Source organism: Diceros bicornis, chromosome 19, assembly GCF_020826845.1.
Source record: "Diceros bicornis minor isolate mBicDic1 chromosome 19, mDicBic1.mat.cur, whole genome shotgun sequence".
Classification (NCBI taxonomy): domain Eukaryota; kingdom Metazoa; phylum Chordata; class Mammalia; order Perissodactyla; family Rhinocerotidae; genus Diceros; species Diceros bicornis.
The window spans coordinates 1933762-1946156 of record NC_080758.1 but is presented as its reverse complement, the minus strand read 5'-3'; the positions used below and the strand labels follow the sequence as shown (position 1 = coordinate 1946156).

The 12395-nt window shown below is 53.5% G+C and overlaps 1 protein-coding gene across 6 annotated transcripts in view; it reads left to right on the top strand.

Moving 5' to 3' along the window:
* The first annotated feature begins 175 nt into the window (after positions 1-175).
* The window catches only part of SS18L1 (SS18L1 subunit of BAF chromatin remodeling complex), a 36484-nt gene continuing 24264 nt past the window's right edge, over positions 176-12395 (top strand). For all 6 annotated transcript variants that reach the window (XR_009222870.1, XM_058562362.1, XM_058562363.1 and 3 more), the window contains exon 1: positions 176-345. Coding sequence is in view for 5 of the 6 variants with exons in the window: in XM_058562362.1 (XP_058418345.1) it covers positions 277-345 (69 nt within the window). In the remaining variant the exon portion in view is untranslated. The remainder of the gene's footprint in view (positions 346-12395) is intronic.

Sequence of the window (12395 nt, the reverse complement as noted above, 5' to 3'; positions counted from 1 at the left end):
GGAAGGTGCGGCGGCGGCGGGCCGGACACGCAGCGCGGGGCGGCGGCTCAGGGGCGCCGCGCGGGGCTGGGGCTTGGGGGCGGGGGTCGCCCGGGGCTGCGGAGCTGCGGGCCCGGGGGCGGCGCGGCGGCGGCGGGGCGGACGAGCCCACGGCGCGGCGCCCCCCGCGCCCCCCCCCCCGCCCCCCAGCGACTGCGGAGAATGAGCACCTCGGGCCGCCGAGCGCAGCCGGAGAAGAAACCCTGATGATCTCGGGCTGAGCCTGTGTCCGCGACGATGTCGGTGGCGTTTGCGTCTGCTCGGCCGAGAGGCAAAGGGGAGGTCACACAGCAAACCATCCAGAAGGTGGGCTGGGGGCCGGGGGCCGCGGGCCGGGGGCACGCGGAGTGCGGGCGGGCGCGCGGGGCCGGGGCACAGGCAGCCGGCGGGCGCGGAGCGCGAACAAAGCCGGGGCGCAGCCGACGACCGCGACCCCGACGAGGCCCCGCGCGCGCTCCGCGGCCGGCCTGCGCCAACTTGGTCGGGGGCGCGCGGGGCCACGGGCAGGGGCGCAGGGCGGCGGGGCCAGTCGCCCGCGGGGTGATGTCCGAGCGGTGGTGTCCGCCGGGTGGTGCCCCCCCAGGTGGTGTCCTCGGAATGGTATCCGAGGGGCCAAGTGGAGAATAATCCCGGGCCGCGCCCGGCGCAGTGGGGACCCGCCGCCTTCCAGGCCAGGGCGCAGGGCGGCGGGATTGGGTGCCCGCGGGGTGACGTCCGCGGAGACCCGCCTGGCTGGCGAAGGCTGTGGCGCAGCCCGGCGGGCGGCCCCTGGCCCCTGCGTGCAGCTTGGCAAGTGAAGGGGGCGCGGGGCGACGGGGACCTGGCTCAGCAGCCGGCTACGCCCTTCGCCTTACTAAGATGCTGGCACTCCAAGGCACCAAGGGGGGCGTCCCGAGTGTGGGACGCCGTTTTCTCAGCCCTGCAGCCCTTTAAGGAGCGCGCAACACCTCGGGGTTGACCTGCTGGCCAATCTTCCAGGCCCTTATTCGCGTGTGAAATTGTTTTTCAGCGTGACACTGGGCCGGACACCTCCTCACCTAACCAAGTGTGCAGATTCTCTTTACAGCTTTTCCCCGAGTTTTGTAAGTTTGGTCTTGGGGTTTTTTAGAGATAACTTTTATATGGGTTTGGGGACACCTTTAACAAAAGCCTTAAGTTTTGAAATTGAGATTTTAAATTTTCTGCTGTTTCTTTTTAGAAGACAAGTTCAGAAGAAGATCCGTGTTAGCCATTCCCGTTTCAGTTTTCTCAGCGTGCTTGATAGCTGCATTGATTTCTTTTCTAATCTCTGGATTTCTGAGGTCAACAGCAGTGTGTCCTGTTCCCCTGAGCCTCTTATTTCCCCAAGGGCATTCACCTTGAGGATTGCGGCCTCTTCATGACACGCGTTGTCCTCAGCCTCTCGTCTGTTTCGAGACCACCTTTGCTGTGGCTGGTTTTGACACATGAGGTGCCTCAGGAAACTCTAAACAGGAGAGAGGCGATTTGAGAAGCAGCAGAAATATAGACTTAAAAGTGGGGGTTTTTTTTTGTTGTGTAGTAAACACTTATGTGGTGCTTACTGCATATCAGGCCCTGCACTGAGAGCTTTGCAGATGTTAACTCACTTAATTCCTCGTGGTAGTTACTATCATCTCCATTGTGTAGATAAAGAAACTGCAGCACAGGGAGGCTGAGTGCCTTGCTGGTAAGTGGTGGAGCCGGGAGTTGAACCTGAACGTTGGCTCCGGGGGTCTGCTGTAACTATGACGCTGGATATGGAGACACTGGGCTGGCCGAGGGTCAGGTGCTTGGCTCAGAGGCACGTGTTGGCCGTCCAGGAGTCTCTCAGCACCCTGGCTCTTTGGAGCCTTAGTGTGATAAGCACATTACCGTTCCTGAAACCACCTTTGGCTTCAGCATTTATCCAGTTATTTGCACTGTGCATCCGCCCCCTGCTAAAGCTCCCCAAATTCTCCAGGCAAACGTGTGTCTTAGAGCATTGCCCCCAAACATCCGATCAGAAAGAGGGAAACCTGTGGATGGCATTCCAGGCAGAAAGTCGGCCTGCTGGCCATCGACACAGGCCGGTCTTCAATTAGGCTATCACCTGGTTTGACCTGGTGGGGCCAGCAATCTGTGGACTTGCCTTAGTGTTCTCATGCTGAATATATGTACCCAGGGCTCTTTTACTGGCAGTCTGAGAAGGGCGTGAGCAGCGCGTGGGCTGTGTCCACAGCGTGTGCTCGTGCTCAGAGCATTGAGAAAAGCGAAGGGTTTCTCAGAAGCCTGCTTGGTAGTGCAAGAGCAGTAAGTATACTCCTTGTCCTTAGAGTATATCTGGGTAGGAATTTGTCAGGCAAACTCCTACTCAGCCTTCAAGGCTCCGCTCAGATGTGCCCTCCTTCATGCTCCCTCGGTGGTCATGTGGTGAGTGTAGCACCTTGGCACACAGCTTGGGCTCCCAAGTTTGCGGGTCACCGATTTATTCTTTGTTGTGTCCCCAGCCTGGCACAGTTAGTGCCCAGTACACACTGGGGCATCTGGGACGCCGGGTCTGTGAGTGGCAGTGCTTGGGATAGGCAGATGTATTCATTTCCTGGGGCTGTCATAACAGACTACCACAAACTGCGTGGTTTAAAACAGCAGAAATTTATTTTCTAAGAGTTCTGGAGCCCAGAAGTCCAAAATCAAGGTGTCACCAGGATTGGATGCTTTCTGGGTCTCTGAGGGAGGGTGGTTCCATGCTTTTCTCTGAGCTTCTGGTGGTTGCTGGCCATCTTTGGTGTCCTTGGCTTTTACACGTATCACCCCAATCCCTGCCTCTGTCTTCACCTGGCTTCCCCTCTGTGTATGTCTCTGTGTGCAGTTCCCCTCTCGCCGTAAGGACGCCAGTCGTAGGGTGCAGGGCCCACCCTGACCCTGTGTGACTGCATCTTGACTTGATCACGTTTGCAGAGACCCTATTTCCAAGTGCGGTGACGTCTACAGGTGTTGGGAGTTAGGACTTGAGCATATCATTTTGAGGGACACAACTCAACCTGTAACAGAGGATGTGTGGGGGAGTGGTACTCCAGACAAGGAGAACCAAGGAACAGAGCTAGGAAGGGTCTGGAAGATCGAGGGAGTCGCAGGTGGTCCCATGCATGGCCTGCATAGAAGGGTCTGGAAGATTGAGGGGGTCCAGGTGGTCCGGCCCGTGGTCTGCGTGGAGCAGGAAGGGGGCCAAACCTGGGAGGACAGGGAGAGCCGGCCTGCGCTGGAAGCCTGGGCTATGTGCCGGGGTGGTTGACCCTGGGGTGGCTGAGCACAGTTTTAGTGTGGGGTGAGACGCTTGCAGAACTGCACTTTGGTGAGAACCACAGGGGACACGACTTTGCCGAGGACTCTCCTCTCAGGTGGAGAGGGGCAGTGTCCCAGCAAACTTCAGTGGCCCTCGTGCCTGGCTAGCTGGCCCGCAGGCTGGGACCTGCCCTGTGCTGCCGTCCCCTGGTTTGGGACCAGCGAATCCCCACTGTCCAGCTCTGGTGGGGTGGGGTTGCAGCCATCTCCATGGACCGCGAGGCTGCGCTTGGGCACGTTAGAGGGGCCCCTGAGCATCGGCCTTGCTGCTTGGCACACAGTAGTTGCTTAATAAATGTAAGTACTATTGTTACTGTTTGTGTTGGTGTTCTTAGTTTGTTTCCTTGGCTGGAGGGTGGGAATGGCATCTATTCCTTCTGTACCTTGTGCAGCAGAGACAAGGTCGGTGGGGACAGGACAGAGCTGATAGGCAAGGGGACATCTGGGTCTAGTTTAGGAAAGTGAGACCAGAGAGGGCGGGTGCTGTGCGGGGGTCTGAGAGCCAGGGACCAAAGGGGGACCAGCCCTGCCCCAGTGTCCTCCATGCCCAGGGGCTGGGGGGCAGGGGCACGGGTAAGGGCTGGCCATCTGGGTCGGGGGTAGGTGCCCTGTGCTCTCTCACACCTGGAACTCCTTGTCTTAAAGAACATGGGCTAATTTGATAAGGAAAGTAAATTGGCCATTTTTAAAGTTAAAGCTGTCCCCGTGACTACAGATGGCTTGGGCACTCCTAGCCTCCCATTAACTTGGCTGATTGATCCTTTTAGGCAGTTGTTACTGAACGCGCTTTCTGCCCAGTGAGCAGAGGCCCCCGGGAACGATCCTCGGATGGGAGGGGCAGTGTCCCCTCGCTCAGGTTCTTGGGGCCAGCCCTGGGGAGGGGTGAGGGCAGGGCGCCGTGGAGGCGCAGGAGAAGCTGGGACCGGGGCTGCTGCATGCTGGCCAGCTCTTAGTTGGCTTCTTTGTCAACTTCTGTGTCTTAACGTGCTGCCTGCTGAGGGTGCTGCTCTGCAAGGCACTTGAGCACGCTTGGACCTGAGCACTGCAGAGGCTCTGACTCCAGCCCCCTCGGGTGGGGAGGCATGGCGTCTAGCCATGCCCAAGCCTCTGTCCCCTCTGCCGAGGAAAACCTGGCAAAGGCTCTCCTGCTGGGTGCTCCTACAAAGAAGGTGTGCTCCCTGCCTGTTGCTCAGGCCCTCAGGAGCCCTTTGGGAGCCCCTCAGGCCTGGAGGACCAGGGAGCGTCTGGATAAAGTGCAGTGCCCACCCCACCTCCCTCTCACTCCTTTCCCTCCTAAAGCAGTCACCTGCCTTGTCCAGTGGCTGCCTCATCCACAGGCTGCGCCTGTCTTCTATGTGGTAGCTGTGTGCACAGTGTGGAGGCAGAGGGAGAGGGACAGCAGCTGGGTCTTGCCGTGTGACACTCACACGTGTCCCTGTTAGCTCTCTCATTGTGGCTCCAGCCCTCTGCCCCCAGCTTGTTCCCTGGGCCAGTGGTTTGGGGCCTGGGCACCTGCTCCTGTGTGCTTGTGGTCAGAAGGCCGCTTCCCTGGGATCCCCTGGCTGCGCGTGAAGAACTATCATGCCCAGCCCCACAGAGGCAGGAGTGAGGGGGGCCTGGTGGTGATGTCGCCAAGTCCTGCAGGACCTGGGAAGAGGTTGGGTCAGTCTTGACTGTCTGATCCACAGCGTGCACCTCAACTGCTTACCCTGCCGTGTGAACGGGACAGGAGTCGAGAGGAAGAAGGTGCTAGATGTCTGTGCAGAGGGGGCTCCTGTGACGAGGCCTCATTCCGCTTGGCCAGCACGTGATTCCTGTGCAGAATGCCCGTCGCCATGGGCTCCTTATGTTTCTCTTCAGTTGGAGACCGCTGTGGGGGAGTGGCCTGGGGGCAAGGATGGGGATGGACTCCGTGGAGCTAGGGGGGTTTCCTGGGCTCATATTCTTATTCTGGTGGAAAGCCAGGCTCAGCCTTCTGCACCTCAGCTTCCTTGTTTTAAACGAGGATGCTGTGTGAGCCCCTCACAGGCCGTGCCTCTAGTTAGAGACATCACCTGGCTCAGGAGCGTGCTCGGCCTGGTGACCGATCGTCTTCAGCCTTTGGGTCAGACGTTTAACCAGCATTTATCAGCGGCCTTCCGAAAGGGAGGCGAGGGTTCCATCCAGATGGCAGGAAACTATCGCCAAGTCCAGAAAAGGGACCTGCGGGGTGAGACGTGTCTGGATGTGCCGCGTTCCATGCATCGCGCCCCTCCCCCTTCAGCATGGGGGCTCTCGCAGAAGCAGAGTGGTTTTGCTGTGCTGTGTTCACACGTTTATGAGCATCCCCAACACTGAAGACAGGAAGTGACTCCCGCGCGGCCTAAGGAAGATGAAAGTATGTTCGCTGTTGCAGTGACGTTAAGATGTTTTCCAGGGTCCTGAGAGTCTGGAAATTGGACGTGTGTATCACACACAGAGGTAGGACCAGGAGCAGAGCCAGCTCTTCCCAAGGACACTGCATGTGTGTAAGGTTTGGGTTTTTTTGAAACTCACCTAATTCACATACTCTGCAGTTGGGTAAATGTTCAGGGGGTCCCGTTGGCTTCCATCAGCAGAGTTTGTAGCGCCGCTTGCCGAGCTCTGATGTTGCCCAGTGGTGGCAGCTGCCATGTGCTGGGGGATAGAGCCCTGATCATTAGCAACGTCTGCCCTGAGGTCGGCAGTGGGAAGAGGGGGCACAAGTGCCAGGGTGGCTCAGCCACCTGGTGATGCTTAACTAGCTGTCCAGTTAGCCAGAGCTCGTCCCTCTCACACCTCAGGCGGCTCCTAGGAATATACCTCACATGTCCATCCACCCCGTGTGTGGGGGCGTGCATCGCGGCACTCTTTGTAGCGGTGGAAGATGGGAGACCAACTGAATACCATGTGGAATGCCCTGGAGCTTAGGAAACAACGGGGTGGGATCTTCACGCACTGAGACAGGACAGTCTCCAAGACACCAGAGAGGAAAGGGCGCGATGTAGACCAGCGGGAAGGGATTGTTTCCATGTGTTCACACAGTGAGGGGGCACACGTCCAGAAGGAGCGGGGGTTGGTTAGCCCTGGTGGCCTTGGGTGGGCGCACGTGGCCCACCTTTCACTTGGGGCTGCCTGAACTTCGGCATGCCCGTGAACCTCTTCCCATTTAACCAGAAAGCAGCAAATCTTTGTTGATTAAAAGAACAGCCACAGGGACATTGTGAGGGATTTTTCTGCCCATTGTGGGGTGACCTGAGCCCTCCCCAGTAGTGAGCCTCGGAGCTCCCAGGCCTCTCTGTGCCCCTCCTTCCAGGGCCGCACACAGGTTGTCGTGGGGGGCTGCTCCCTCCGTAAAGATCCTCAACCAGCTTTCCCTGCTGGCGCCAGCCCCTGTCCCCCACTCTCTTTGTGGGCTCTGGGACCCCCAGCCCCTTCCCTTTCCCGGTCTCTGTCATCCTTACCCACCCAGTCAGGACTGCCCATGTGGCCTCAGCAGTTCCAGGCCTGTCCCGTGCCAGCCCTGCCTCCTGGCTCGTGTGTTCTCTCTGCTGGCCATGTCCGTGGGAAGCAGTGCCCTGGCCCTCCCAGCCTGTTGCCCTTCAGTTCCCTTACCGCCAAGCCCAAGTCTTTGTAAAGCCTGCGTGGTGGCTTGTTACAGAGACAGAGACCATGGAGTGACATCTCTCGCTTCTGCACCCCTTGAGCCTGCTCCCATGTGGACGCTGGCCTTGGCCCCATGAACCTCTGACCCCCGGGACATCAGCCAGCGTGACAGCAGAGGCTTGATAAGCACTTGTGCTCTGGGGCTGCCCTCTCAGAGCCCTGAGAGCACCAGGATGACCACATGGAGAAGGAGGCACACGCATCCCAGCTGTCCCATGAGGCCAGCCACCAGGTGACCCTGTGATGATCCCATGTGAGACCAGCCGCAGACCTGCACAGACAGCCTGGGGTCATGAGAACTAAGAAATGGTTGTTTTAACAACAGTGCGCGGGTTTCGTTTTGCAGCAGTGGGTAGTAGGTGTGCCCATGTGTGTGGTGACCTTGGTCCCATCAGCCTCTGCACTCAGCCCAAGCTGCGATTGAGAAAGTCACCCTCACTCCGCTGGGCACAGGATTCCCATCCCCAGCCACCCCACTGTCCCCTGCTCTGACACTCCACAACCTCATCTCCAGCTCGTGGAATTTGTCTCCACTCCTGGACGTGCCCTGCTCCGCCACACCTTTGCACACACCGTGCCCCCCAACTGGGCTGTCCTTTCTCCCGTCTTCACCTGTGTGCCCCTGGTCACCTTTACAGCTCTGGCTCAGATGTCATCTCCAGGTGCCTCCCAGGGCCCCCGCTGCCAAGATCACACGCTGCTGCCATGTGGCACCAAGCAGATGTGTGCCCATGTCAGTCTCCGCCCAAATCTGGCCAGCTGCCGCCACTCCACTATGAGCAAGAGCGCGGTCTCACCTCCTCCCTGTCATGCTCACCAAGGCCTCGGACGGGCCTTCAGAGTGGGGATCTCACCACCGCTCGCCAGGGCGGCCCTCAGTGCTGGCCTCTGGCTCCCCCAGGTGGTGTTGCCAACTTCGCACTTCTCTGCCCACAATGCCCTCCCCATGTGGCCATGGGCCACACCTGACACGTGGGTTTCAACCCGCACGCTGCATCAGTCTCAAACTCCTTTTTCCGTGGCATTGCCTGCACAGCTCACTTCTGAACCTGTAGAAAATCAGCCTTCCCAAGAGAGCAAAGTGCGAGGGGCGTGCCTCCTGATGCAGGAAAAGGCGAAACTGCACGTGAGAAAGCTTAGAAACCTGGTGTCGACAGAAGACAGCAATAAGGACACCAAGTACATTGATCCTCCAGTCAGCGTACGTGGTTTCTTTATTTTTCAACTTTGTATTAGGGGCACATTTTTAGCCACACTCTAGGTAGAGAGGAGCCAGATGAGGCCTGGATCTGCCTAGCTCAGGTGTCCCATACTCATTTTAGGTTTCTTTAAGATCACTTTTTAAACAATGACATGCCTGTCTTAGGAATTATCATAAACGCAAATGCATAAAGGAAATAAAAACTATATCCATACTCTCTGACCCAGGGAGAGCCAGGGTTTCCCTCCTGTCACTTGTTTTCTTGTTTTTAGGTTAGATGTTATACGCATCAAAACCGTGCTGTCCACGAAGAGTCAAGTAGTGCTGTGGGGCTTGTGTTAAAAACTAGGAGTGATTCTTCCACCCCACACTCTGTTGCGTACTTCCAGCAAAAATGGCGAAACCACTTGCTAAACAAAGTGGCTACTTCTCAAACATGTTTAGTTTTAGGTGTTGTCTGTTTTCTTAATCAGCTCCAGCTGCTATAACAAAATACCATAGACTGGGGGGCTTAAACAACGTACGTTTATTTCTCACAGTTCTGGAAACTGGAAGTCCAAGATCAAGGTACTGACAGGTTCAGTTCTTGATGAGCACCTGTTTCCTGGCTTGCAGATGGCTGCCTTCTCGCTGTGGCCTTACCTGGTAGAGAGGGAGAGAGGGCTTTGGTGTCTTCCTCTTCTTGTAAGGACACTAATCCCATCAGGGGGGCTCCACCCTCCTGACCTCATCTAACCCTAATTGCCTCCCGAAGGTCCGACCTCCTAATACCATCCCATTGGAAGTTAGGGCTTCAACATAGAAGTTTTGAGGGGGTCACAAATATTCAGTCCCTAATATTTGTTGATCTCACGTGATGATGGTGGAAAATGGGGATTTCACTCACCACACACCTGCACTCCTCACTCCTCCAGAATGGCTTCCTCATGGTTGGAATTAGATCCACCTCTGGTGTTAAAACATTGTTGTGACAATATAAATGGTGTCCCGGGCCAGCCCCGTGGCTTAGTGGTTGAGTGCGCACGCTCCGCTACTGGTGGCCCGGGTTTGGATCCCGGGCGTACACCGACGCACCACTTCTCCGGCCATGCTGAGGTCACGTCCCACATACAGCAACTAGAAGGATGTGCAACTATGACATACAACTATCTACTGGGGGTTTGGGGAAAGAAGGAGGAGAATTGGCAATAGATGTTAGCTCAGAGCTGGCCTTCCTCAGCAAAAAGAGGAGGATTAGCATGGATGTTAGCTCAGGGCTGATCTTCCTCACAAAAATAAATTAAATAAATAGATGAATGAATGAATGAATGAATGGTGTCCCACGCAGGATCATATGACCACTTTTCCTGCCCAGCCTTTTGTTTTCCCTGGAGTTGGTAATCTCTCCTTTTAAATCATTTTTCACTGGTTTATCCCAGACTCTCTTCCAGCCATGGAAGCCTTCTCAGCTCAGGTATTCTGTCAGGTTCATTGTCTTGGCATTGCTCTTCTTGGGCCTCCTTGGGTCTCCCTCCACCATTGTCCCAGATTTTTTGGCTTCTCCTGTGTTGGGTCTCAGTTCTTCCCATTTTGGTGTTTGCTCCCTTGTTTTGATGGACTGCATCCTTTTGTAGCTTCCTGAGAAAAGGTGCATGGGACATGAACTTTTAAAAAGAATTCCCGTATTCTCTTCATCCCGATTCCCCAAATGTTAACATATTGCCTCATTTGCTCTCTTCTGTCCCTCCTCCCTGCCCTGTGTATACATATTATCATGGCCTGAACCATTTGAGAATGAGTTGCAGATATGATGCCCCTTTACTCCCAAATACTCAAGCATGATCTTCCTTACAACAAAGACGTTATAACCACAGTACAATGATTGAAATCAGGGAGCTAATGTTGATACAGTACTGTTATCTGATCTGCAGACCTAATTCCAATGACCCATTCTTCCCAGTTTGTGCTTTATAGCACAAAAAGACTCCAAGTCACATATGTTTAGTTTCCCATGTAAGGAACTGTTCTTTTGTCTTCTTTAAGACATTGACATTTTTTTTTTAATTGATGTTTTAATGGTTTCTAACATTGTGAAATTTTGGGTTGTACATTTTTGTTTGTCCATCACCCCATATATGACTCCCTTCACCCCTTGTGCCCACCCCCCACCCCCACTGCCCGGGTAACCACAGTCCAGTTTTCTCTGTCCATGTGTTGGTTTATATTCCACATATGAGTGAGATCATACAGTGTTTGTCTTTCTCTTTCTGGCTTATTTCACTTAACATAATACGCTCCAGGCCCATCCATGTTGTTGCAAATGGGACGATTTTGTCTTTTTTTATGGCTGAGTAGTATTCCATTGTATATATATACCACATTTTCTTAGTCCAATCGTCAGTCGAGGGACACTTAGGTTGCTTCCACTTCTTGGCTATGGTGAATAATGCTGCAATGAACATAGGGGTGCATAAGCCTCTTTGGATTGTTGATTTCAGGTGCGTTGGATAGATTCCCAGTAGTGGGATGGCTGGATCATAGGGCATCTCTATTTTTAATTCTTTGGGGAATCTCCATACCGTTTTCCATAGAGGCTGCACCAATTTGCATTCCCACCAGCTGTGTATGAGGGTTCCTGTTTCTCCACATCCTCTCCAACATTTGTTGTTTTTTGTCTTGGTGATTATAGCCATTCTAACGGGCGTGAGGTGGTATCTTAGTGTTGTTTTGATTTGCATTTCCCTGATGATTAGTGATATTGAGCATCTTTTCATGTGCCTATTGGCCATCTGTATATCTTCCTTGGAGAAGTGTCTGTTCATTTCCTCTGCCCATTTTTTGATCGGGTTGTTTGTTTTTTTGTTGTTCAATTGTGTGAGTTCTTTATGTATTATGGAGATCAACCCCTTGTCAGATGTATGTTTTGCAAATATTCTCTCCCAGCTGGTTGGTTGTTTGTTCATCTTGATTCTGGTTTCATTTGTCTTATAAAAGCTCTTTAATCTGATAAAGTCCCACTTGTTTATTTTTTCTTTAGTTTCCCTAGTCTGGGTAGGCATGTCATCCGAAAAGATTCCTTTAAAACCAATGTCAAATAGTGTGTTGCCTATATTTTCTTCTATGAGTTTTATAGTTTCAGGTCTCACCTTCAGGTCTTTGATCCATTTTGAGTTAATTTTTGTGAATGGTGATAGCACATGGTCCACTTTCATTCTTTTGCATGTGGCTGTCCAGTTTTCCCAACACCATTTATTGAAGAGACTTTCCTTTCTCCATTGCATGTTCTTAGCACCTTTGTCGAAAATTAGCTGTCCGTATATGTGTGGTTTTATTTCTGGGCTTTCAATTCTGTTCCATTGATCTGTGTGTCTGTTTTTGTACCAGTACCATGCTGTTTTGATTACTATTGCTTTGTAGTATGTTTTGAAGTCAGGAATTGTGATGCCTCCTGCTTTGTTCTTTTTCTTTAGGATTTCTTTAGCTATTCGGGGTCTTTTGTTGCCCCATATAAATTTTAGTATTCTTTTTTCTATTTCTGTGAAGAAAGGACATTGACATTTTTGAAGAGTGTGGGTCATTTGGGTGGCAGATGCATTTTCCTAAATTGTGTTCAGAAAGTATGTTCATTTTACCCTCATACTTGGTCTTTGTTTTGGCTGACTAGAATTTAGGAGACAAGTCTCCCTCAAGATCAGGTTATTGCTCCTCAGAGTGTCTCCTTCGGGACTGGGTCATCTCTACTCAGGAAGTCTCTCACTCAGGATCGGGTTATGTCTCCTACAGAAGACTCCCCTCAGGATCAGGTCATTATTCCTTGGGAAGTCTCCCTCAGGATCAGATTCTCTCTCCTCAGGAAGTCTACTTCAGGATCAGGTCATTGCTCCTACAGAGTCTCCCCTCAGGATTGCGTCATCAGTTCTCAGGAAGTCTACCTCAGGATTGAGTCAGCTCTCCTCTGGAAGTCTCCCTCAGGATTGGGTTATCTCTCCTCAGAAAGTCTTCCCTTGGTATCAGTCATCCCTCCTCACAAAGTCTCCCTGGGGATCAGGTCATCTCTCCTCTGGAAGTCTCCCTCAGGATCAAGTCATCACATCTACAGAAATCTCCCTCAGGATCAGGTCATCTCTCCTCTGGAAGTCTCCCCTCAAGATCAAGTCATTGCTCCTCAGGAAGTCTCACCTAGGGATCAGGT